The sequence below is a fragment of the Bipolaris victoriae genome (assembly GCF_000527765.1).
Source record: "Bipolaris victoriae FI3 unplaced genomic scaffold scaffold_36, whole genome shotgun sequence".
Classification (NCBI taxonomy): domain Eukaryota; kingdom Fungi; phylum Ascomycota; class Dothideomycetes; order Pleosporales; family Pleosporaceae; genus Bipolaris; species Bipolaris victoriae.
In genome coordinates, this window is record NW_014575356.1 from 149,188 (window position 1) to 172,703 (window position 23,516).

General features: G+C 51.7%; 11 protein-coding genes across 11 annotated transcripts; 7 read left to right on the plus strand and 4 right to left on the minus strand.

Annotated features, from left to right (window-relative positions):
• Positions 1-875: 875 nt before the first annotated feature.
• COCVIDRAFT_97456 (hypothetical protein) lies at positions 876-1,121 on the plus strand (the record flags this gene model as incomplete). Its single annotated transcript, XM_014701835.1, has 1 exon — positions 876-1,121. A coding segment is annotated over one exon (246 nt), but the record flags the coding sequence as incomplete, so codon positions are not given.
• A 447-nt stretch (positions 1,122-1,568) lies between these two features.
• COCVIDRAFT_15456 (hypothetical protein) lies at positions 1,569-2,603 on the plus strand (the record flags this gene model as incomplete). Its single annotated transcript, XM_014701757.1, has 1 exon — positions 1,569-2,603. The coding sequence occupies one exon, from the start codon at positions 1,569-1,571 to the stop codon at positions 2,601-2,603; it is 1,035 nt and encodes a 344-aa protein (XP_014557243.1).
• A 1,227-nt stretch (positions 2,604-3,830) lies between these two features.
• On the plus strand, positions 3,831-5,266 carry COCVIDRAFT_97396 (hypothetical protein; the record flags this gene model as incomplete). Its single annotated transcript, XM_014701836.1, has 3 exons — positions 3,831-3,941; positions 3,987-4,674; positions 4,737-5,266. The coding sequence occupies 3 exons, from the start codon at positions 3,831-3,833 to the stop codon at positions 5,264-5,266; spliced, it is 1,329 nt and encodes a 442-aa protein (XP_014557322.1).
• Positions 5,267-7,216: 1,950 nt separating this feature from the next.
• COCVIDRAFT_15458 (hypothetical protein) lies at positions 7,217-8,376 on the minus strand (the record flags this gene model as incomplete). The annotated part of the gene is made up of 4 exons (XM_014701758.1): positions 7,217-7,498; positions 7,563-7,705; positions 8,017-8,112; positions 8,304-8,376. The coding sequence occupies 4 exons, from the start codon at positions 8,374-8,376 to the stop codon at positions 7,217-7,219; spliced, it is 594 nt and encodes a 197-aa protein (XP_014557244.1).
• A 942-nt stretch (positions 8,377-9,318) lies between these two features.
• Positions 9,319-10,116, plus strand: COCVIDRAFT_97381 (carbohydrate esterase family 3 protein; the record flags this gene model as incomplete). Its single annotated transcript, XM_014701837.1, has 2 exons — positions 9,319-9,423; positions 9,484-10,116. The coding sequence occupies 2 exons, from the start codon at positions 9,319-9,321 to the stop codon at positions 10,114-10,116; spliced, it is 738 nt and encodes a 245-aa protein (XP_014557323.1).
• Positions 10,117-10,172: 56 nt separating this feature from the next.
• Positions 10,173-10,933, minus strand: COCVIDRAFT_37223 (hypothetical protein; the record flags this gene model as incomplete). The annotated part of the gene is made up of 4 exons (XM_014701838.1): positions 10,173-10,205; positions 10,576-10,617; positions 10,676-10,750; positions 10,832-10,933. The coding sequence occupies 4 exons, from the start codon at positions 10,931-10,933 to the stop codon at positions 10,173-10,175; spliced, it is 252 nt and encodes an 83-aa protein (XP_014557324.1).
• A 532-nt stretch (positions 10,934-11,465) lies between these two features.
• Positions 11,466-12,248, minus strand: COCVIDRAFT_97660 (hypothetical protein; the record flags this gene model as incomplete). Its single annotated transcript, XM_014701839.1, has 3 exons — positions 11,466-11,775; positions 11,828-11,938; positions 11,995-12,248. The coding sequence occupies 3 exons, from the start codon at positions 12,246-12,248 to the stop codon at positions 11,466-11,468; spliced, it is 675 nt and encodes a 224-aa protein (XP_014557325.1).
• A 242-nt stretch (positions 12,249-12,490) lies between these two features.
• Positions 12,491-13,170, plus strand: COCVIDRAFT_26088 (hypothetical protein; the record flags this gene model as incomplete). Its single annotated transcript, XM_014701783.1, has 5 exons — positions 12,491-12,538; positions 12,594-12,608; positions 12,788-12,938; positions 13,029-13,094; positions 13,145-13,170. The coding sequence occupies 5 exons, from the start codon at positions 12,491-12,493 to the stop codon at positions 13,168-13,170; spliced, it is 306 nt and encodes a 101-aa protein (XP_014557269.1).
• Positions 13,171-14,078: 908 nt separating this feature from the next.
• Positions 14,079-18,193, plus strand: COCVIDRAFT_15461 (hypothetical protein; the record flags this gene model as incomplete). The annotated part of the gene is made up of 2 exons (XM_014701759.1): positions 14,079-14,399; positions 14,441-18,193. The coding sequence occupies 2 exons, from the start codon at positions 14,079-14,081 to the stop codon at positions 18,191-18,193; spliced, it is 4,074 nt and encodes a 1,357-aa protein (XP_014557245.1).
• Positions 18,194-19,167: 974 nt separating this feature from the next.
• Positions 19,168-19,935, minus strand: COCVIDRAFT_15462 (hypothetical protein; the record flags this gene model as incomplete). The annotated part of the gene is made up of 1 exon (XM_014701760.1): positions 19,168-19,935. The coding sequence occupies one exon, from the start codon at positions 19,933-19,935 to the stop codon at positions 19,168-19,170; it is 768 nt and encodes a 255-aa protein (XP_014557246.1).
• Positions 19,936-20,849: 914 nt separating this feature from the next.
• COCVIDRAFT_97636 (hypothetical protein) lies at positions 20,850-23,126 on the plus strand (the record flags this gene model as incomplete). The annotated part of the gene is made up of 1 exon (XM_014701840.1): positions 20,850-23,126. The coding sequence occupies one exon, from the start codon at positions 20,850-20,852 to the stop codon at positions 23,124-23,126; it is 2,277 nt and encodes a 758-aa protein (XP_014557326.1).
• Between the last annotated feature and the right edge of the window lie 390 nt (positions 23,127-23,516).

The following is a 23,516-nucleotide window of genomic DNA, read 5'->3' on the forward strand; positions in this document are numbered from 1 at the left end:
CGACCTAGGAGGGTCTCGCTTGACCCTGTTCACGATGCCAAACGGTAACAAAGAAGTTGTTGAGCATGCACAGCGAAATGCATCGATGGCATCATTATTTTTCTTCTGCAGTCATGAAAAGCATCGGGGGATTTGACTGACGAGCGCACAGACAATGATTAGCTCGGAGGGGCAACGTTTGGGGCAACGGTTGGAGAGGAGACGGGCTGCGCGGGCTGCGGGCTAGGCGAGCAACTCGGACAGGGGGTTTAGAGTTTAGGCGTGCGACTAGACTGTGTCGAGGGTTTGCAGTAACACGTGCATGTCAATATAGTAGTGGTAATCGCATCCGTATAGACATGCGTATGGTAGGCCAGTTAGACAGACAATCAGTACACATATAGAAGTCGGTGCATTGTCCATGGGCCAAGTGACCAGGGAGGGGGTTCGGTTTCCGGATATGGGCCCGTCACGTGATATGTCGTCAACTGGGGACTGTGCACACGCAAATCACGATTAAACTCTGGTCTAGTCGACGCTTCGCGCAGTTGACCATCTTCACAGTCTGGATACCACCTGGTCTCCTGAAGCCTACATAGGGCCGAAAGATAGCATGACAAGAGACAGTGCTGACCCCCCTCCCCCTTGGACGACTGGCCAACAGGCCGACACGATGGTTTTTGCAGGGCCATGAGCTCCCTTGCTCCCTTCACCGCTTCTGGCATGCGTGTCGCTTCGCGCGTCGGCATCGAGGGAAAGGCGAGGTTGTTTTGTTTCGGCAGAGGCGCTGCGGCACGGCCTCAAAAGGCGCCGTGGCTGCGCTGATTGGGGCCATTAGCCGCCACATTGCAGCAACACATGCGCCCCCCGTCGCCGGCCGCCATGGGGAAACGGGGTGGAGAGAAAAGGCTTCTTGTCAACCGGCCACCTGCCTCCATCGGCCCGCTCGTTTCTTTGGTGCTCGTCGAGCCAGGCCAAACGTTGCGGCAGATGACGAGGTAATTGATTCATGGAATGGCGCCGCATGTCTGCCTGCAACCAAGACCGAGTGCGAGCTGCGAGCCTGCTGGCTCGATCTTCGCCAAGGGTATTGCGCGTTGCTGAACCGCTCCCGTGGGAACTCCAATTGCATGCCGCGTTGACAACGACGTGTATGTAATTCTGACGGCCCTTTCCACCCCCTCCCCTCTCTTCCTCCCCTTCTTCTTCTTCATGCAATGCACCACCCCCGGGGGTACACAAGTCACCATCTGGCCCCGTTGATCACGTCTTGTATCGGTCCTAGTCCCTGCCCACCAGCCGCTCTTCCCCCATAACTAGTAACTGCTGATCCTCTGGCCCGCCTGGTTCGCTGCTCGCACTAATTCTCCGCACCCGCTGTGCACACACACCCACCCTCACACACTCAAGTACCCCGACGCTGTCCCCTCTCCACCACACGACCACGCGACCCTCTTCCTTTGCTCCTGCCAGGCCTCTCTGTTCACACCATCCGTATTGCTGGCCCTGCTGCATGCGACAACCCGCGGCCGTCTGCGTCGTATCGCTTACTTCCGCATTTCCGTTCGCTGGACGCCCAAGCAGCCACCATGTCTGACATCGACAAGTCGTTTGCCTTTCTCCAGGACAACATCCCACAATGGCTGCACCAGATTACGACCGCCGAGGACAGGGTCACGGCAATGCAAGACGAAATCACAAAAGTACCCATATCACAGTCGCCGTTCGCAAAGCAGAAATCAGATTCGACCGCTTCCATACGACCAGGCAAGCTCGACGCCATCGCAGAAGACGCCACGCCCTCGACTGCAACGCCCGCCGATCCTATTGTCAGTCGAAAACGCAAGTCTCTCTCCGTTTCCTCGGACCAGGAGCCCGACTCCGCTCGCCATCGCTCTCGGATCATGGTTGTAACTAGCTACGATGGGGACATGCAAAAGTCTTTTGAATTACTAGTTCGCGCTTTCGGAACAGGACGTAACCTGCTACGAAAGGCCAAGATGGAGGCCAGGATGAACGATATGGCCACCATGGCATCTTCCAGCGAGGAAGAAGACGATGATGACGACCAAGACGAAATTAGCCCGGCCAAAGTAAACTACAGAGCACGCATGTCAGCACTACGGGCACGATCGGCAGCAAGACGAAGTGGCCGACTAGGTGTCAGTAGCGGTGTAGAGACACCAGCAGAACTATTCGACTCCACAGATAAGATTCTAGAACAAGCACAAGAACTATGCGAAAAGGCTGCGCATCTCACCCTGCGCGACGGCGACTGCAGAAAAGAATTAGCGACAATCCGGAAAAGCTTCGAGACCCTGTTAGAGACCGCCAAGACCGAAGTCGACAAATGCAATGCGCGCAAGTCGCAAGACCCACCAGAGTTGCAAGCACATGAAACCTCGGATACCTCCATGTCGTCGCTGGAACCCGAGGCGGTCTATCGGAAAGACGTACATTCGCTGCCGGTATCCGACGAACATTCCAAGCCCGCCCCCGGCCCAAGAGAAGCCGCCGTCTCGAAACCACTAAACTCTCTCAACATCGAGGTCGACGAAAATGATGACTCTGACGAGGATTTCGTCTTACCCCCCATCCGCCTCACATCCCGCTTTAACCGATGAGACAATGAGGGTTTTCCATCTCTCTCTTTTCTCTCTTATACTCACATACAGTCGTTATCTCCAGTTGCGTTCAAGCGAGTTTCATGTTTTCATTCATGCCCTTTTTTTTGGGTCATCTGGCGTTTCTCTAAGGAGGTAGGGATCATGTTGTATACTCAAAGGAAATGGGGAAATTTCCAAAACAACAAGCAAACTCTCTTCTCTTCATATCATGTGGGAAATGAAAATTAAGGGGGGTTGGAAGGGCGGGCATAAATATATTATATCCAACGGCGTTTTGAGTGAGCTACAATGCACGCCCACACGGCGGCTGTCTTTTTTGTAGTAGCTGAATTATCTGGCATTTAATTGTTTCACTATGAAAGTGCATGGATGTCTGTTTATTCATTAGTTATTCATTCAAGAGTGTTTATTTAGGAGGGATGGTCAACTCCCTTGTTTTTACACAAAAGAACGTCGTTGGATGCGACGGCTTTTTTTTTCCCACTCGCTTATGTCACTTTATGGGATCCCGTTTCTATGTCGGTTTGATCAGACATTGGTGCTTCATGTGTTATAGTCTTCTTTTAATCAATGAAGAGTGTGTTTTTTTTGGTGCAAGTCTTTTTTATGGATTAGATGGTATTGTATCCCGCCTTGTTTCTTCACCGGTGTTTTGGCTTGAGACTGGGTGTGTGGATGTAAGATTTCGTTCGTTAATAGATGTTGTGATTTTTATGATTTGAATGGTGGTGTTGGAGAGGTGCGTTGTCGGGTGTGAAAGTACTGTTGCAAATGCGTCACCGGTGAGGTGTTGATTACATATCAGCTCTTTGGTCACAGTCAGATCTTGCTTAGGTTGGTGCGGAGTGTGTATATGGGTGAAGAAGGAGCGCTAGGGCCGTGGAAAGTACTATCTGGTCGCTTTTGTCAAGTAAACACATCCTCGAGTCTGAAGTGATGCCACGAATGCAGCTTTGATGGCATATTAACTAGCCATCGGCTCCTTATTCAAGAGCTGACCTTTTCTGGGCTATACAAGGTACATGCGGTTGGGGAAGGAGCGCTGGAGTAGCGGAAAGTACTATCTAGTCGCTCCTTCCTGCCAACGACTCAACCTTGTTCCACAAACTTCTCACCTCACTCCACATACCCAGTCATGTTCTGCTCGTCGCTCAGATAGCATCGTTAATTTATCTCGACACGTCTCGTACATGTGAGATACAGACGCGGCCAGTGGTTGCGGATATGGCTCGTTCGATTGACTATTCGGACTTTATTGAAGTTAGTGATGAAGAGGCAATGACTCACCTCGAAGATGAAGGCAGTGAAGAAATCGCGGAATCTATTGAGAACCCGGTAAGTGTAGCTCGGATTGACTAGTACTACAACTGACATATATAGCAACGCGCGACATCTTCTGACCTCAGTTCTGAAATCACTGCGTCTGGACCTGACGAAGACAAGAGCGCTGGTGCTGAAGAGTCACACCCTCTGCCTCCAACGTCTTCCGCTCCCACTTCTTCCTACAGTCTTCGCAGTCGAAACAAGAGCAGGCTCGTATACGATGCAAAGTATCATCCTATGGACAATGCCATTCGGCCAACGCAAGCGGCAAGGCGTCGCTCAGCTTACGGAGAGAAGGAAGTCTGTGTCGATGCAGATGACGAAAGTGAAGACTCTGCAGCCGTCTATACTGATGCAGAAGAGTCGAGCGATGAACACAGTGAGGCTGAGGAAGAACCAAAACATGGTGCAAAGACCAAGAAGCGTAAAATCACTCGATCACGACTACTGTCAGTTGAAACGACTCGTCGCTCTCCTCGCAAAGTGTCGGGTCCGAAAATTTCGTACGATATGAATGTGCATCCTCAAGACGAGTTTCTAGCTATGACTAGTGAAGAGGAAGAGATTGTGCCTAGGAAGAAAAGGAAACGTTCACATGTTGTAGATAATACGGACTCGGATGATGGAATTGTGGTATTCAAACCAACACAACGAAAATATGCTGATTATGTCGAAAATTCCACATCTGATGAGATGGAGTTTGATAGCGGAAGTACTATTCCAAGGATAGAGATGGGCAGTGATTGTATGCAAGCACCACTCTCTATTCGTCGGTTTTCCTACACTTATATACTAACCATATAGCAGCTATCACGATTGCTGAAAGTTCGATTACATCTCCAGTAGCTGCCAACCCGCAAAACTGTATCAAACGTAGGGACAGTATCGACTCACTACACTTGTCCCCGGGAAAAAGATGTTTTCGCCACGACAAAGATGCCTGGCCAGTCTCATCAGGTCAGCCTTTTACCATCTTCAACGAGAAGCTTGCGGACCAGCTAGCTCGTGAGGCACACACTGCTTCGCCGCTCAACTACGAACATGACGACAAAGAGAACGCGACCGACAATGACAACATAGATATGGATCCTCTTTCCTCGGCAAATGCAGGTGTCTCAATCATTCCTGAAGCACAGTATAGGCCGACGAGCGAAGATTGCGAGTTATCGAATCACCGCGCTCTGATCAGTTACGCTCTCTATGACGATCCTCATCCGCAGACTTACGGTCTTGACGGAACTCACGGTATCGGTTCGGAGGAGATGAAAGTATTTTCCCAAAGCATGAGTATACTTGCGTCTGGTAGGGGTCTGCCTCATGGGAAGAGCGAGGAGTGAATCAGAAATGTACATGAGATTCAGCACCGGGGAGGAGAGTGATGAGGAACAAAGAGCAATAACCGAGTGTTGTCATGACCGCAGCGGACTTGTCAGCACCTCCGGGTCCTCAGATACAAGTTTCCCTGCTATATCAACCCATCTGTCATGTCTTGTTATCTCCCAGCAATGTACTCGTCCATCCATGTAGTTCTTAGGCAATAACATCACACCGATACATACTTAATTCTCGATTCAACAATAAAACATGATATTCACATACCTAACGTTTCAACTCTGATCACAATCACACTTCTCATCCCCACTATAATAGTTCACCCCCCCCCCCCCCCTTCAACCCTATAACCCTATGACTAGTAACAAACCCATGAACAATTGTATCAAAAAACCTCGGCAAACCTACCCCCTTCGCGTATACTTACCTACTTACCCTCCCTCCATCACCCACCCCTACCTATACCATCACACCAATATACATCCATATTGCGTATATGATCTCCCTCAACCCAGACTACTAAGTCGTACACACAGGGGTAGTATCAGTTGCGTCAGTACGATACGTATGTACATGATTCCTCATCCCTTGCCTTTGTACGTCGTTTAAACCCCACTCTTACAATTATCCAGCCACACCACTGTTTACGTTGTTTAAACCCACTTCTTTATGTGGGTTTTACCCCACAGTAACAGAAACAAACGCGACGCCCATGCTGTTTCGGTGAATCCCCCCCTTCACTTCTGAACGCCTGTTCTGTTGAAACAGTTGCTTGTATCGTCCCCTTTTTATCCACTTTACTTACTATTCTGTCCCCTGACGTTGCAGGCCCCCCTCCTTCCCCCCCCTTTTGTGGATAACCCGAGGCGGTTGCTTTTAGGAGTTAAGCTTTAGGGGGAAGTGGTCTTGGGAGTTTTGCTTTTCAGACTTGGGGATGAGTGGGGAATGGGAGGCAGATGTGTGATGGGGTGGAGGGGATTTTTTTTTTCGTGGATGGGGCGTATGTGACGAGGTGAGACGGAGGGGGTGTTTCAGGGGGGGGGGGGGGTGGACGGGCTTACTGTACTGTGCTGTGCTGTGCTGGACTCATGCTGCGGTTAGTACGTGAGCAAAGTGAGTAGGCTGAAAGACATAGTTAGACATTTTCAATGCGTGGTGGGTGGCTATGTTCCAGCGGTCTTGCAGCGTTCGAGTAAGACTTTACGCCAGCAAGACTTTACGTCAGCATAATTGCATGGTGCGAGACAAGCCAGCCGCAGTGGCTTGGAAGATGTTGCTAAGCTCAATGCAGTGCTACAGTCAAGCTTTTCCGGTTGGGGGTTTGTTTTGCGGGTGCGGGCTTGGGCGTATGTCGTAGGCAAGCCACAAAGACGAGGGGGGTGACATTTGGGGGCAGCCCTGTTGGATGTGCGCCACACTTTATTGCGTAGGCTGGGTCTGTACTACTACTATCTGTCTATCGATATGTGTCGCGCGATTAGTGGTGGCAATACTGGAGTAGTTGGATCATAGTACGCTTCCTCTCGGCTTGCGGATTTGAGATTTTGCGGGGTTTTTTCTTTCTCATGGTGTTGCTGCATGCAGAGAGTGGGCTGAGTACTCAACGTATGCAAGGCGTGGTGGTTGTCTCAATATGACTGTGCATGTACATAGCAGTGGTGGCCTGGCTGACTGCTTTTCAATTCTCGCAATTGTTGCATCTCATCTGTTGTGTCTGATCTGACGGCAGATCTTGACTGCGGAAGTCCGGGTACTGGTGGAGTGGTACCAGATACCGGAAGTCAGCATAAATCGTGCATGAATTATGCACGTGTCGTAATCCAGTTGTCACTGTTGACGCCAGACTGAAGGCCTGATCCCCCCCGCCCGAAAAAACGAACGCCAAAAAAAAGTACGCCTGGTCACGATGTTTGGACAATGACATTCTCAGGTCTAGTACCGTTGAACTCCATTCTTTACTTGTTCTCACTACCCCGCAGACGCATGTCGACATGCAGCCAGCAGTGTCGATCTTTATACGAGCGGCAAAAGTGCGAGCAAGGCTGGCTGAAGAGCCCGCAGCGTGGTTGGAGTCTGGCCATATGTTGTGCGAATACGAGCCCGCAGCGGAGCCTAGGAAAGGCCAATTCTCGTATGGACCCTTCCGCTGCTGCGCAACCTGCGTAAACGGGCTGCCGCGGAATACGCCTTGTCATGTTCTGTTGGATCCAGAAGGGTGTGTGTGCGTCCATCTTTGCCTTTGTTGGCAGCAGTCCAGTTCCTATTCGGGCAATGAACGTCCCCTTTGGTATACACACGTACTCGTTTAAGCGACAAGGCCGTGACGGTTGCGGGTCCAGGTCTAGATTCCTTCGCCTTCCATTCCTCGCGCTTGTGGAATAATGGAGACTGCGATGCTTGGCGGCGGCGCAAATGAGCGGGTCGAGTGAACGTCCGACTGATTTCTGCAACAATATCAAATTGACGGCGAGGGCAGGAACAGTCGTGTGCAACCGATAGTGCACCGCGTATGCTAGCGGCCTGGGGGGAAGAGCCCTATGGCGGCAGAGCAGGAGGAAGAAGTAAAACGTCAACCTCACCCCATTCAGGCCTGCAGCCGTACGGCAAGGTTTTCACTACCGTCATCGGGGCGGCCGCGGCATCAAGCAGTGCATCACGCTTGTTGCGTTTGGCTTGCACAGGCGATTCCGCCGACAGCCATGCCACTGCTCATCCGAACGCCAACTGCGTAACTAAGTATGCGCCCGCTACGTACCATGCCATTCGCATACAATATTACCGACATTGCTTGCGCCGACGACCGACGTCTTGCACATGTAGTACGCACACGTGCATGCGCCCTGCATACCAACTAGTATACGCATGCTTAACCTAAATTGCCGGCAAACCATGTGTCTAACTCAATCTCGGCAGTCCACGACGACGCCAGACTAGCTCAATCCATTGAACCAGAGGCCAGGCCGACAGAGACTCTGTGGCTGTTCAACTTGCTGTCAAACCTGCTCGAAAATAGAGTAAACAGAGTCATTGTCAATCACATACCAGAGGAGTCTGTGTCGACACGCTTATCGTCATGGCGCATAGTCCTTTGTTTACCCGTTTGCTTTTCTGCCATGTCTGTAACGTTGACACCTCCAACGTCTGGGGCAATAACAACATGGGCTCCTCAGAATGCAGGTCGCAGGATATGCAACACTGTCATCACACTTATCATCTGACAGTCGGCCTCCCCTGTCCTCTTTCTCCTCCCCCCCTCGGCATCCATCGCCAACGTCAGATTAAACGTGCTAAATCCCTTAGCGGTCAGATAGCCTTACCAGGCCTTGTCTAGGCTCAAAGTGGAGACATTACCTACAGGGTTGCGCCCACCCGGCCCTGCATCAGCCAGGCACCGCCGCTTCCTCCTAATATTACTGCGTACAGCAACAGATGCACCACGCGCCGCACGTCGCACGCCACTCAAGTCATGCACACCTCCCACATCCTCGCTGTTGTTTCTCTAGCGACGCCCATGGGCGCAAGGGGGGGTGCGTGGGCTATGAACATGGAGTCAGGTTCCCGTGCGCTTCTCCGCCTCGTCTGACACTTGGATATAAGAAGCACTTTCCACCTGGCCGAGGGGCTTTTTGTTCCAGGCTACAATTCACTGCAATATCTTTGCAATTTACCCTTCCCCTATTTGGACTTATCGCTGTGAACCAGGCCCTAGCTTTATTGTAAGCTCTATATTTGATTCTCACTACAGGATCGGCGCAGGGTACAGCCACTCCACCCTCCCGCCCGTTCGAAATTGTGAAAGCAGTTTAAATTACTCCGGCTCCTCGTATCACCACTGGATTTTGATCCATTTCCGATATCCCAGGGAACCGGACATCTGACATCCTTTGGCGGCCAGTTACGAAACCATATTTGACGCCAATCAACGTCTGTGCGCGGTATATAGTCACTCAATCGCGGCTTGCCTTTTTTCGAGGAGTGCTTCTGGAACAAGGAACCACTCGGAGTCCCCCAAAACCTTTTGCACCCCCGGTCAATCTGGGTTCACCCATCCTACATCATGGTCAAACTCGGTGCTCTGGTTCTTGGGCTTCTCAGTCTGACGACTGAAGTATGCGCGCAAAGAGCCGTCAGGATAATGCCCTTTGGGGCGTCCATTGTCTCAGTACGTTGTCACATTAACCTTTTGATATAAACCGTTCCACGTACTAACTTTAAATCTTAGCGATGCTGGCGCGCAAACCTCCAAACCTCTCTCCGAGCTGCGGGTATCACCAACTTTGAGTTTGTCGGCAGCCAGACATCAACATGCTCTGGCACCAACATCGACCAAGACCACGAAGGCCACCCCGGATCTCAAGCAACTGCCTGGGCTGCCACCACCAACCTGGTAGCCAAGTTGAAGCAGAATCCCCCGGACGTAGTCATCATGCTCATCGGCACCAACGACGTTCTCATCGGTCAAAAACCCATTGTCCAGATCCTCGCCTCCTACGACGTCCTCATCTCCCAAATGCGCGCCAGCAACAGCAGAATGCAAATCATCTTCTCCAACCTGCTTCCTCTGGACCCCGCCCGCTTCAAAGCCACCCCTGTGCAGGGTATCAAGGACCTCAACGCCGCAATCGCAACATACATCGCTACGCAAAATACAGCCCAGAGCCCCGTCCGCTTTGTCGACAACTTTTCTGGCTTCGATGCTGTCAGGGATACGGATGATGGCGAGCACCCCAATTTGACTACTGGCGTACAAAAAATGGCAGCCAAGTTTTTTGGACCGACAAGAGATGCGATTAGAGCTGTTTCCGCGGCGAAGAGGGTCAGGACCGTTAGTGTGAGGTGGAGGAATAGAGTATAAGATGTCATTGTTGTTTGTTTGATTCATTTTATTTGTAGCATTTTAATTGGCATAATTTATGAAGTCACGGCCTCTCCCTCCTTTTTTGTCTTCTCTTGATAAAATTATTAGGATTAGTTGTGTTGATACAGTGTACTTTTGACTTTACCTTTTTTCTCTCTCCTTCTTCTCTTCGGCTTTGGAGAGAAAAAAAAAGGACCAACCGCACTTTTTCTTCTTCTCAAAGCAACGGCTCTTCGAAACGATCAAGTGCAATTGCGAACAACTTGCCCTTCTTCACACCAACATTACTCTGCCTCCTATGCCTTGCCCCCTTTTTTTTTCCAATCCTCTGGACTTGCCAAACCGCTAAACCGCCAAACCGCCCTTCATCCCTTTGCAAAGAAGCCCAAGTCAAGCCCTTGACACCGCTCTTCTATAGAATCAGGAATTTTTCTTCTTCGCCGCCGCCGCCGCCGCCGCAGCAGAAGTAGTCCTCTCCTGCATCGCCAATCTCGCAGCCTAACCTTCTATCTCAGCCTCCCCAACAACCATCATTCTCCATTACGCTTTTACATACCACGATCCCACGCGAATGCTTGTTTTTGATGAGTTTGGCTTCGGTGGCTGCTTTTACTGCTTGTTCTGCTGTTTTCTACCAGGGAACGAAGTGTTAGCCTTGTATTAAAATGGGTTGGTCTGGATAATCGTTTGCTGTGTGTGTGTGTGTTCTTACAGCGTCTTTGGCGCGTTGGGCATCGGCCATTGCGATTGCGGTCGTTGCAGCGGAGTCGGTTGTCGTGCAGACGTAGGTTGTGTCGTAGCCTGCTCGCCCCATTTTTTGAGCTTCTTGGGCTTGGGCTATGTATGTGTGTGGGGGGTGGAGCTGCGGGTGCTGGATGCAACTTGGGGGGTGTGTTGATTGGGATGACAGGTAGGATAGCAATGGGAAGAATGGTCGTTTGAGGGCTGATAGGATTTTTGGTGTGTTTTTTTTCTTTAGTTTTGTGGGGTGAAAGTGTATGTTAATGGTGAAAGCGGTGGTGTGTAGCGAGATTGGATGATGGTGAATTGACACTGATGTGGGATGAGTGAAGATGAGCGGACAGGAAATATTTGTATGACAAATAAATATTGAACTTGCGGCAGGAGAACACACGGTAGAAAAGTACAGTGACGACCTACATGTGCATTCAGAGTATACGCAGAATGCAGGCGCTCTAGAGGTAAATGGTATCACGTTAGGCCAACAGTGTCTAGACATACACGCAACGCAGAAACCATAACTGGACATTAAGATGTAAAAACATTCGAAATTCTCGTCGATCGAGTATAAACATGTGCTGCTCCTTGACCCCTGAATCCAACTCTTACTTGGTCAATACAACCTTGAGCTTCTTGGGGCTGTGAGTAAAGAGGTTGGCATAAGCCTTGGGGACAAACTTCCGCTTGTTGGGCTCCTGGACAAAGTACTCGTAGCCCTGCTTGTTAGCAAAGTTGATGGCGTCCTCCTTGGACTTGAACTCGATCCTGTGTCCGTTCATGAAGTCGGCAGATGATTGCCAGCCCATGAGCGGGTTCTCCCATCGGTGACCCTTGGGAAGGACATCCCAGTCCATAAGCCAGTGTGATGCGTTCCAGGTGCCAGACTGTGTGGCTGTCTTGGAGGGCTTATAGATGCTGGGGGGTATTAGCATGGCTTCTTGATATCAGATAGGTGGGGCCGACGTACCGGACAGTGCGTGCCTGAAGGTCGGTTGGGGCACCTGAGAGAACAGCGGCGGGCACACTTTCGCCAGGCTCACTTCCATCCATAACACGCTTAGGGATGGGGGAGAAGTTGCTGGGAAGATGTTAGTCATTTATGTATATGGTGCCCGGGGATTGCGAGTGACGCACGAGACGCGGTAATCGATAGCGGCGTTGTAATCCGGACGGTTCCTCATCCCTTCAGCGGCACCCTCCTCGCGAATCTGAGTGGAAGAGCTGGTGAGCTTGACTGCGGGCGCATCCTCGGGGCTCGTCTTGTGTGCATGCGGAGTGGGCTCGTTTGTCGAATACGCGCGGTACGAAGGGACGGCGAATCTGGCGGCAGAGGGCCGCAGGGCAGGCGCAAGCACTCGCGATGCAATTGACCTGGGTAGGGCAGACATGGTGGTTGCAGAGTCGATGTGGCGGGCGCGGGTGTTGGTGATGTCGATGAGGTGAAGCTGGGGTGGCTCCTTGGCGAAAAGCGCCGGCATAATCCGTCCTGCAGCTTTCTTCTCGAACCTCACCACCGACCGCACGACCTCCATCTCCACTCCATCGTCTTGCCCGCCCTGGTACGCTGCCCGAACACAGACCGATATGCCGAGAGAGGGCAATTGATGTTAATTGAGTCACAGCCGTCAAGATGAGCTTCATCACCAAGCGCGGTCTCTCGACCCTCATTCCCCCCAAGGTCCGGCTTTCTACCCGCCCCTCCTCTTGCGCATCGTGCTGACAATGCTCCACAGATTGCCTCTCCCAATGTAAGAGCTCCAATTCTCCAAGAAATTCACCGGCGATATTGTAAATACCCGCGACCGTGATCGCATATGCTTTGAACCACCACGAACCTCGCCCACAATCCCGGTTGCTCAAGCGAATCGCATTGCACGCCCATAGCTCAACCCATCCCAAACACCACCAAAGCTGATACACCCACTAGGCCATCGGCTCTTCCCCCAATGCCGTCCGCATGCAAAAGGTCGTCAACTTCTACGAGAAGCTGCCCCGTGGCCCAGCTCCCGAGCCTGAGGCCAAGGGTCTTCTCGGACGCTACGCGAAGAAGCACATGGGCAAGAACCCATCCGGAAGGCGTAAGTACATCTGTGGCCGCTTGGGACGAGAGCAGTTGTGAACCAAAGCGCAAATCATGGCATATTAAACACGAAACTGACCGAGCACAGCGCTCGTCCACGTCATTGGCTTCCTGATTGCGCTCGGCTACGCCCAGAACTACTACTTCCATCTCCGTAAGTTTGACTAGCTGCATAAATGAGGCGATGTGACTCACAGCTCCCAGGCCACCACAAGAACAACGAGCACTAAGCGGCTCGTTTGAGATGCGCTGGATGACCATGACCGGATAGACAGCACTTGTATAAGTAAAGTGTAGATGGAATCAAGCACTCTGCTAAGACAGTCTTTCTTTTTGTGCACTTGACTGTGTTTTTGTTCAGCCCATGTTTCAACATGCAACAGGCTGCGCCGCCCCGGGCAATGCCCTCTAACTGCGATGGCGAGATGCTCTGCTTGCATACAAACGTCTAGATGACATGCATCATCAGAAATTTGCGACATCTCTGATCGCACAGTCATATCGGTTGGAGCGATGATGGTCTCTCACGTGGCGGTTGCACCATGTCCGTGTGATCCTGTCTTGCAGGCTACCTGCGCCTTTGCATTGCTCGCTCCAACTTCCCTGTGAAAATCACACATGTGAATGATTAAGGTGGCACTATGTATACTTTGGATGTGATGTGCATAAGCCCTCGTCATACTCTGGGACTTCATACAAAGAAGGCCCCAGCCCGTGCCAAGACTAGCGCCTCTCACCATCGTGGCTACACTTCGCCTCAACCTCCTATACACCGATCTACACCCGCAATCCGCCCCGCCGCCAAAGGGCTCCTTGTACCCAATCTCTCCTATCTGGCCACGAGTCTTCGCCGTCCGGTACAAACAGCGCGACTTTGCACGTGTTCGCGACTGCCCGCCAGCCCGCTCAGCCCGCCAGCTCCGCCTCGAAACCCTTGAAACCCTCCGCACCACCCGCCCTCCAAAGCAACCAACTTGCAGACATCGACTCTGCGGAAGCGCCCACTTGACACCTGTGGCGACTCTAAGCATCTGACACTAGGTGATTACTTCCAACTTTTCTTAGCTTACGGGTCGCATATGAGCGATCGCGGGCACCCGGCTAGAGTCGACTCGCACCAGGCGACGCCGCTCACGCAATGTCCTCTTCCAAATCCGAGTACAAGCATAGTTCTGACATTGGGTCTTGCGCCACCGCAGTTCCGGAAACTGTTATGGCAGAGCAGGTTGCCAACGATGTGGTAAAGGAAGCACAGTCGGTGGGACGTTCGGCGCCCATCGACGAATCTGCATCAACTACCAACGACCCCGCCGTTAATGGCGACCCGCCCTCGGGCACAGCGACCACCAAACCCACTCCGTCCGAAGCGCCCTCCACCAAACCCACTGCGAACGGCATAGATATAGCCTCGGCTGGTAGTGTACACGTGTCGCAGAAGACCCAAGGACAAGCGACAGCTGTAAGTAGCGACGATTAGGGGTATGGAGGTGGCATTGACAGTGGCAGGCCGACAACAAGCAGTCAGGCGCGTCACAGCATGAGACTAGACAGCCCCACCTTACGGTGGGATCCAGCGAACTCTCGGTGTCCGACTCACAGGCTCTGGCTGACGCAAGCGGTGGTTCGGATACAGACATTAGCCGTCCTGGTAGCGTTGATCAGTCGAAGCGGGATGGAAGTCATGTACGGACCAGCTCAGCAGCGAAGAAGCAGCCCTTCAAGTCGGTATCTGTGACAAAGAGCTTTCTGGCGAAAACGGTTACATCGACTCCCGCTGCGCGACCGGGCGATAAAGCGACTCCTACTGCATCCCTCAAGACTTCCAACGTGCTTTCGGCAAAACCCCGCCTCGTCGCGAAATCAGGTACTGGCAACACCCCACGTACGCTCGGACAGGCCAACGGCGCGGGCGCAGGCCCAGATGCGAGCAAAGTCTGGAATAAGAACCAGCCAGTACCTCCACCTCCACCGAAGCAATTCACCGACGAAGAGCTGAAACAGCAGTACGGAATCCACCTTGCGACACGTTTACAGGCAGATGAGGCAGGCAAAGAAGCCAAGTGGGCAGATATCGACGATGACGAAGATGACTGGGCTCCGGAAACTGTGCAGTGGATGGACGGGACAAAATCTTCAGTTGCAGTACAGCCAGAAACCCCAGTAGTGCCCGCCGAGGAGCCAAAGACGATACTCAAGCCCGAAGTACCCGCCGAGACACCGAAACCTTCAACATCTCCTGCCCCAACTGCGAATCCACCCAAGCCTAGCGTTACTGGCGGTAACAAGACCATTTTGAAACCTGGAGCACATGCACAACCTACCGGAAAATCGAGTCTCGTCCTCAAAGGCCAGCCAGAGAAGCCGACACTGGTAGCCAAACCATCGGCGACTGAGAAGAAATCACCATGGGCGCCGTTGCCTCCGATCGAGAAAGTATCCCCTGCGCAGATCAATCCTCCCCCCGCACACCAACTCCCTCCGCGTTACTCGCAGCGAGAATCCCATGGTTACGATAGTATGCCCTCGCAACCTACCAAGGAAATCGCTCCCGACGACTTCAATCGCTCATGGCGAAATGATAACGGTGGACGCGATGCCCGAGATGGGAGGGAGCTTTTCAACTCGCAAAGCGGTCGATATGAACCTGTTCACAATGATGCACGGAGAAGTGGTGGACGTGATAGTAACTTCCGACAGCAGCCTTCGGTGCTGCAGAGACCCGCTCAGGACGGCCCAGCAGAACCGTCAGCTGCGTTCCAGACATCGAGAGCAAGTGCGGACGGCCCTGCATGGGGTAGGCGAAGGAACTCTTCAAACGTTAGTGGGGGTATACCTAGACGCATGTCGATAGATCCACGAGCACCAGACATGCCCACCGGTCCTATGCACATGGAACGTCGCGAATCGCATTCCATCAACGGTTACGACCATGCCGAGTCTGTGGCTTCTCGCAATTCGCCTTTCCAACAGATGAGGTCCCCGAACGTTGCACATGCACACCCCGCTTCGCCTTATGGCTCCGTCACTTCACCTGCCATGCAAGATGCACCGGCGCCAGTACAGGCGCCGCCTGTGGAGAACCCTGTTGAGGTACAGAAACGCCTCATGGCTGAGAAGATTGAGCGCGCTCGTCTTAAGAAGCAACAAGATCAGGAGGCAGAGAAGCGAGCTGAGGCAGAGAGGAAAGAGCGCATTGCGAAGAAACTTGCTGCTATGGGTCCGCCTGAATCGAAGCCCAAGGCCAAGGAGCAGTCTCCCTCTCGGCCTGAGAAGCCGGTGCAGAAGGAGAAAACGGCGGCAACTTCTGTGCAATCACCGCCAAAACCACCTATCCCGACTACGGACGGTGAGGTTACTCAATATGGCATGATGAAGGTGCACCAGCCACACCCAGTGAAGAAGTCGCCCCAAACAGAGCACGCCCGACCAGGCCAGCAGGTGCCTTCTGCACCCGCGCCCTCATTGGAGCAGCAGCCTGCGCAGCCGTTTGACTCGCTTGCTCGTGATGGTGAAAAGTCCAGGTTGACTGTTCACTCTGACGCCACTGCACACCAAACAGACGGGGCTGTCCCTTCTGGGCCTAGGCCTCAGGGTCCACCAGCTGCTTGGGCGCCTGCAACAGCACCTCAACCTCGACCTTGGACCTCGCAAGTCTGGGGACCGCCGCAAGCGAAAGATCGAGCCCTGGGCAACGGTACCTTTGACTCTGGTTATCGAGGCCAGTCTCGTCCTGGAGCCCAGCCGCCACTTCCTGTTCAAGCACCTGCAACAGCTCCGATTGGGACAACTATCCCTCCCCAGAGTCTTACACCACAGTCAACCCGACAGATGCCTGCCTCACAGCCAATGTTCCAGCAGCGAACTCCGCATGCACAGCCCCCTCCACCTTCAAGGTCGGGCAGGGTTGTCAAGCCCATCACTGGCGGCGGCTGGGATACTTTCAGTGATCTGATCCTCAAGGATGACCAGGAGGCTTTGGCGAGAAGCAGGCAGGAGCGAGAACGTCAGGGTGAGGGTTTCCGCCCCGAGCTGCGAGAGACCTACAAGGACCAGCGGGGCCAAGCACAGGTTACGTTGCACGACAAAGTTGTTCCTGACGCTGCTCTTGTCGACAGCCTAAAGAAGGACGATGCTCCCAAACCTGTCAATGAAGGCCAATCGCCGCAACAAGTCCTTGGTCAAGGTACCCTCCAGCAAGCCACTGGCTCTCGCGCATCCCGATTCTTCCCTCGACCCACCGAGTCATCGCTAGACGCAATGTCGTCTTCAGCCATGCATACTTCAAACAAGGCCGACTCTCCTCCACCTCCACCGGAGACAGAAACGCACCCCGCCTTCAGTAGCGATGCGGGACATCCATTGGTCAGATTACCGAAGCCTTCCCCTGTTGTACGTCTACCTCCATCGGCGTCAGGCACGGGCCCATCCCCTACTGCCCAGGTAACTATGCCATCGCGCGGACAGGCTCTGGGTGCTCGGCCCCTCGCAATGAACCCGGAATGGCAGGCTAGGTTTAACAAGCTTCTCGACAAACCCGGGTCTACTCGTCCAGCGTCTAACCCTGCCAACCCACCATTGCCTCCAGCCATTCCGCAGCAAGGCGCTGTCGCTCCAGCTGCACTGTCAAAGGCTTCACTTGATGTTCGCGGGAGCACAGGGCCTGCCACCGTATCTCTCCCCACTGCTCCACAGAGGAACCCCTTCTCAAACGACCGCGGTAGCGAGGTGATTACTCGCAAAGGCGCTGAGGCCCTCTTTGAAGATCGGGAGTTTGGCTCGTTACCCACGGTGAAACTGTCCAAGGTCTCTCATCTTGCGGCGGACCAGCCGCCAAAGGCTGCCCCTAAAGATGAACAGCATCCCAAGTTTAAGAAGTTCGAGAACCCGTTCACGATTCGCCGACTTGAAGCTTTTGACATTGAGAAGACTGCCCAATACAAGGGTAAGTTTGACGTAGTCATACGGATTGCCAATATGCGAGAGCCCGTGACAAAGTCTGTGCAGAGGAAGCACTACGGCCCCAAGCTCAACCGACAGGCTAAGCCCAAGCCTTCCGGCAGCCCGAATGCAGCGTTTTCCAATGCGGCCAAGGATCGCCCGCGTAAGCCATCGCAGCAAAGTCAGGCCGATCGCTCATATACGAGCAACAGTACTACTCATCCGTCGGGGGCGAAATCGTGGTCTAGCAACAGCAACACCCGTACACCGTCAACCCATCAGCCCACGACATGGGCAAAACTTGCAGCGGCCTAAGAGTGTTTTGTTCACTGTAACACTGTCAGACCGTGTTGACACTCTCGCTTGATGGCATCAAAATTTGAGCCCCGTCATGCAGATACATGACTGTTGTGATTTACTCATCATAACAAGAACACCATCCACACCTCATTTTCTTCAAAAACAGTAAACCCTGCGGCATCTTGTACCACAACGTTTCGAGTGGAGCACAAGGTCGCTTTTTCGGGAGACAGTGTGTTCCCAATTTTTCTTTTCTCCTTTTTTTCAATTGCTAAGCATTCACTCGTGCTTTACATGCGACATTTCAGTTTCCAGGTCTGTATGAGGGGATTTTTCTTGGACTTTCGTTCATCTCCTCTTGCCATACCGGGCGTCTGGACGCGAGTATGGGTATTGAACGATACGAAGGGATGTGACCTCATGGACGCGGAAATGGGACGAAACTAGAGCATTCATGTACTGCTAATAATATTCTGGAAACTTTACGTACTGTCTCCAATATACGTGTGCTGACATGTGATGTACTTGAGGATGTGAAGTGATGACAATGTGGTACTACTGTATTGATCTCTGCACATAGTATAATTTGTGAGTGCAGTACAGTAACATAACTGAAATCTACTTGATGCCCCAACACACATCTCCTGCCCAAAGCAATGTACCAAACACCCCGATTGCTAACCCAACCACCCTTTTGCATCTCCAACAAATCTTTATACCCAAAATGGCCTATCAACCGCAATTCTAGGCCCTTTTTTTAGCCACCATCGTTAAAGAAGCCCTCAACCTAACAAAGAAAACTTGTACGCACATCACTCTATTATTCCTCCAGCACCAAAACGATGTGTTATAATGCTCTCCGTTCGGATTCCAGAGGGCGGAATTGCATGGTAGCGGAGTCGGCGGCGCTGGTAGAGGAGGAATAGGTAGGTTGGGAAGATTAGGATTGCGTGGTGTGGCGTAGTGAGATGAAGTGAGCCGGGTCTATCCTAGACAGTGCTAAAATTACACCTCCTCGTAGATTCCAATGTCCAATCATTGTAGATGGGTGGCACTTCGGAACCATATGGGACTTGAGTTATGTTCCAGGGCGGCCATGTGTTTTCTGTGGGGTGATAACTTTGTGGTTTTTGGGCCCAGCATCCGCAGGTGGTGTTGTTGCAGTGGATCTGGACGGGTGAGGTGCCCTCGGAGAAGGATACGTAGTGGGTTTCTTTTTGTTGAGTTGGTTGGAAGATGTAGGGTGTTTGAGCGTCGTACCGCATGTCCGGGACAGTAGTGTGGGTTTTGGAGGCTTCGTAGCCCGGAGTCCATGGTGCATGGTTGTTTGATTGCTGGTAGTATGCTTGTGGTATGATGGAAGTTGTTTCGTGAGACGATTCATCTCCTTGCTCTCTCTGTGGATATCCAGTGAGTGTCTGCGATGTATGATCGTTATGCTCTATAGAAGGTTGCGGTATGTCGTGATGTTCAAAGTTGATGACGCTTGGATCAGGCAAATGACTTGTTGATACCGAAAACATGTGTTGTTTAGGAAATAGGTTTGTGGTGAAATTGTATGTAGTTTCTGGTTCTGATGCTTTCTGTGTGAAATGATACTGCTCGTAAGCTATAGGATGCGCTGAAGGCATCATCTTTGCTCCTGTGTTGCATATCGGATGCTTGGAAGGGTTGGTGGTTTGGTTGTGCTGCGGGAGTAAATGGTCTGAGGTGCCTTCAAGGTGAACGAATTCCACTAGGAAGTCGAGTGCATTCATACTGATAGAGATTGTGAGTTGAACAAGGGAGAGAAGGGATGTGGTTCATTTTAAAGTAGATAAGAAAGAACAGAGTGAAATTCGACTATTTCACGGATATGATCTTTCACACAGAAGTATTGAATGTCACGTGAACATTACTCGTACCAGACGGGTGTCACGTCTCATCGGTGCAATGTGATGACCACATCGGCTTTGATACTCATGCAGGCCAATTTCTCTGATAGTCACGCGATCCTTCCAAATCTTTCTTTGGATGTGACCATTGTTTACCGGCTTCTCAAGCCCGCCTTCATACTCGGTAGAAGAACTCGAAACAAAGAAAACGATGATGCTTGTTCGAATATCTTCTAGTACAGATAGGACAAGCGAACAGCCATATACATGTCCAACTCTTAAAGGCGCTTGGATGTTTAAATTATTATGTTCTTAGAAATGATAAGCCGTAGAGGTTACAAGATAACATGTACCAGAGTGTATCCCTATTGATTCGTGTGAGTAATACGCTGTATTCCACAGCAGGGTGACCGAATCTTAGGTGTGACGAGGCGGGTTTGATCAGATGATGCTGTATCGCGGATGTCGTGTACATATTCCAGAGGTATTTGCACAATGTCCGTTTCAGGAAAATTCATATTGGCAAACTTTGTGAAGTGCCACTGCGCTGTGGTTGTCAAGAGTTGCCCCCTGCACAGTGTCGTGAACTGCGGTGCCTGAGCGTCTGTCGCTAGCGCGGGGATTGTTGACCTCCATCCCACCATACCCAATCTATCCGTATCGAGACGTGCGCGCAGCGCGACGCGTTAAATGTGTCGATTCGAGCTCTTGAGCTTGCTCATAGTCTTTTGCCAGCGTCTTGCGTCGCGAAAGACGCGATCTCGCCCGAGGACAAGCGACTTGCCGTTGCCGCGACCATGCTACACGAACTCCTCCTCTCGCTCTCCGGACACCCATCCCCGCTCTTCGATGCCCCTGGCCACGTGACCTCGACTGCTGATCGTCTGCTCTCTCCATCGGAAAAAGAACTGTTGTCTTCAATCGGCCATCTTTCCAGGCTACACCGAAAACTGCGCGACCATGCTGCTTGGATTGCCGCTTCTCACCCTTCCATCATCTGCCGAGCAGTCGCCACTTCAATCACATCACATCATCTCGAACAGTTTCAACAGAAAATACTTGATGTTGAGAGCCGCATCCTTAAACAAGATGCTTCGACTGTTGGTGCGTACAACATTGTGCCACTTGCCGGGGTCGTCAGCGAATTTTCTGAATGGGTCAGGATCATGGAGTGGCTCTGGGACATCACCAACTATATGATTCCTGCGGAAGCTTCTTACAAAATCGAGAAAATGCTTAGCCAATCTGCTTCAGGTGCTGGAATCATTGACAAGCTACGGGCGGAGGCGCAGACTGGGTTTCCTGACATCGAAGAGGCCGCGCATGGTCTGAGCAAGGTTGCAGAAACATCGTGGCTACGGCAACTATCGACATGGTTGCTGTACGGTCGCCTGCCTTCGTGTCGCATTGATTTCTTCATTCAACAAGATGACGAAGATGCAGAAGAGCAGATTTTCATCTTGCAGAGCAAGTTGCTCCCCAAGTTTGTAACCAGGCAGACTGCTCTTTCAATCTTGTTCGTCGGAAAGTCGCTCAACCAGATTCGGTCACTACCATCAGCGGCAAAGGCATTGGACGCTACCAATTCGCTTTCAGAGCTTGATCTGCTACCTAAGCACGTTCAGCAACTCTCTGAAGTCACCGCGCCAATATCAGTAGCGAAGCTTTCTGAAGCTGTAGCGAATATTCGTTTGTCGCTCTCACGAAACCTTCTGCAGCACTTGCTACCACGTGAGAAGATTATTGAGACCTTGACTGTTTTACATCAGTTTTTTCTCATAGGTCGGGGTGAATTCGCCCTGACTCTGATTGCTGAGGCAGACGATAAAATGTCGTCGCGACACCGCAATTCATTGTCAGGAAAGTCTAGCCAATCAGTAAAGGGCGTGTTACTCAAAGAAGCGGAGATCAACCATATCCTTATGCGCTCCTTCTCCATTCTTTCGACACTCTCTAGCGAGGATGAGAACACGGACGATATCTTGGATGTTGCAACTCAGCTGTTACACTTGAGTGTCAATGGTTCCTCCAGCCACCGCCCTGGAACACCGGGACGTGCTAAAGACGCAGATTCCACGCTTCCACAACTTCCGAATCTGTCCTTTGACGAGTTGCTGCTGTCTGTGCCAACCTCACTCACCATGGATATTCGCTCACCCCTCGATCTATTTCTGACAAAGGCAGATCTTGATGTCTACTCATCTATCAATTCTTGCCTACTTGCAGTCAGACGTGCCCATCTACACTTGGCTGAGCTATGGAGGCACAGCTCTATACGGAGAGACTATCCATGTCCCCCAGGCTACCAATACAGCAACTCTGCGCACGGAAGAGCAATACTCAAAAGACGCCGCCAACGCACTACAAAAAGGTCGCAAGACATGCGAAAAATCTGGGCCACGTGTGCCGCTGCCATCTTCTTCTTAGCGGAAAGCGAAGCCTACTTTCACGGAACTGTAGTCCAACAAACGTTCCGCCACTTCATCACCTGGGTCGCTGGCCCACAAACCTCTTCAGACCCACCCACAGCACCACCCAGCCGCCCTTCTTCCTCAAGATTCCGCAGATCTACAATCGATGCGAACACCCAACAACAGCACGATCCTGAGGCCCTAGCCTCAGCCCACCGTCGCTTCCTATCCTCAGTCGCCTACTCTCTCCTCCTAACCGACCAATCCTTCACCAAAACACTGCGTACACTATGCACTCACGTCGACGAACTAGTAGCATTCATCACACGCCTGACCAAGATCCAGCAGAACCTCGACCTTGAAGAAGATGAAGGTGTAGAAGACTATGCCCAGAACTACCAAAAAGAAGAAAAAGACGTCAGTATCGAAATGGATCGTGCGAGGCGAAGACTAGACAGCGATCTCAAGGCGCTGGTGGACCGGTTGCGAGAAATAGATAGTGAGAGGATTGGAGCTTCAGCGCCTGGCACGGCGAGTTCGGTCACGTTGGGCGAAGGGGCGTATGAGCCGTTGAGGGTAGGCGGCATTGATCGACTACTGATGAAGCTTGATTGGGGCGGTGAGGATGGCGAGGGAGAGGCTGTTGTTGATGATTTGCTGTAGTTCTAAGGTTGGAGGCGCTTTGAGGAGAAGATAGACATGCCATGGTTTTGAGTTGAATGATAGAAAGTGTTACTCGATGCGATTAGCCAGCTTCGTCTTTGACAAATAATCATAGAAGACTACGAAAGTATATCATTTCTTTGTTGGTCAACATGTGTGATCAATGTGATATAAGCTTCTCATAGAGTATCAGTAGATCTCTCGTTAACAGCCCTTGCCCATTGCTCATGGTCAGTGTGACTTGCCATATTCAGACATAATCAGAATTCAAAACTCAAAACTCAAAATTCAAAATCCAAAAAAGAAACTAACTTCACCCACTTTCGACCAAAAAGTCAAAGAGTAACAAAAAACAAAAAGAACGAAGTAATGATGAGGTCGTACCCGGGT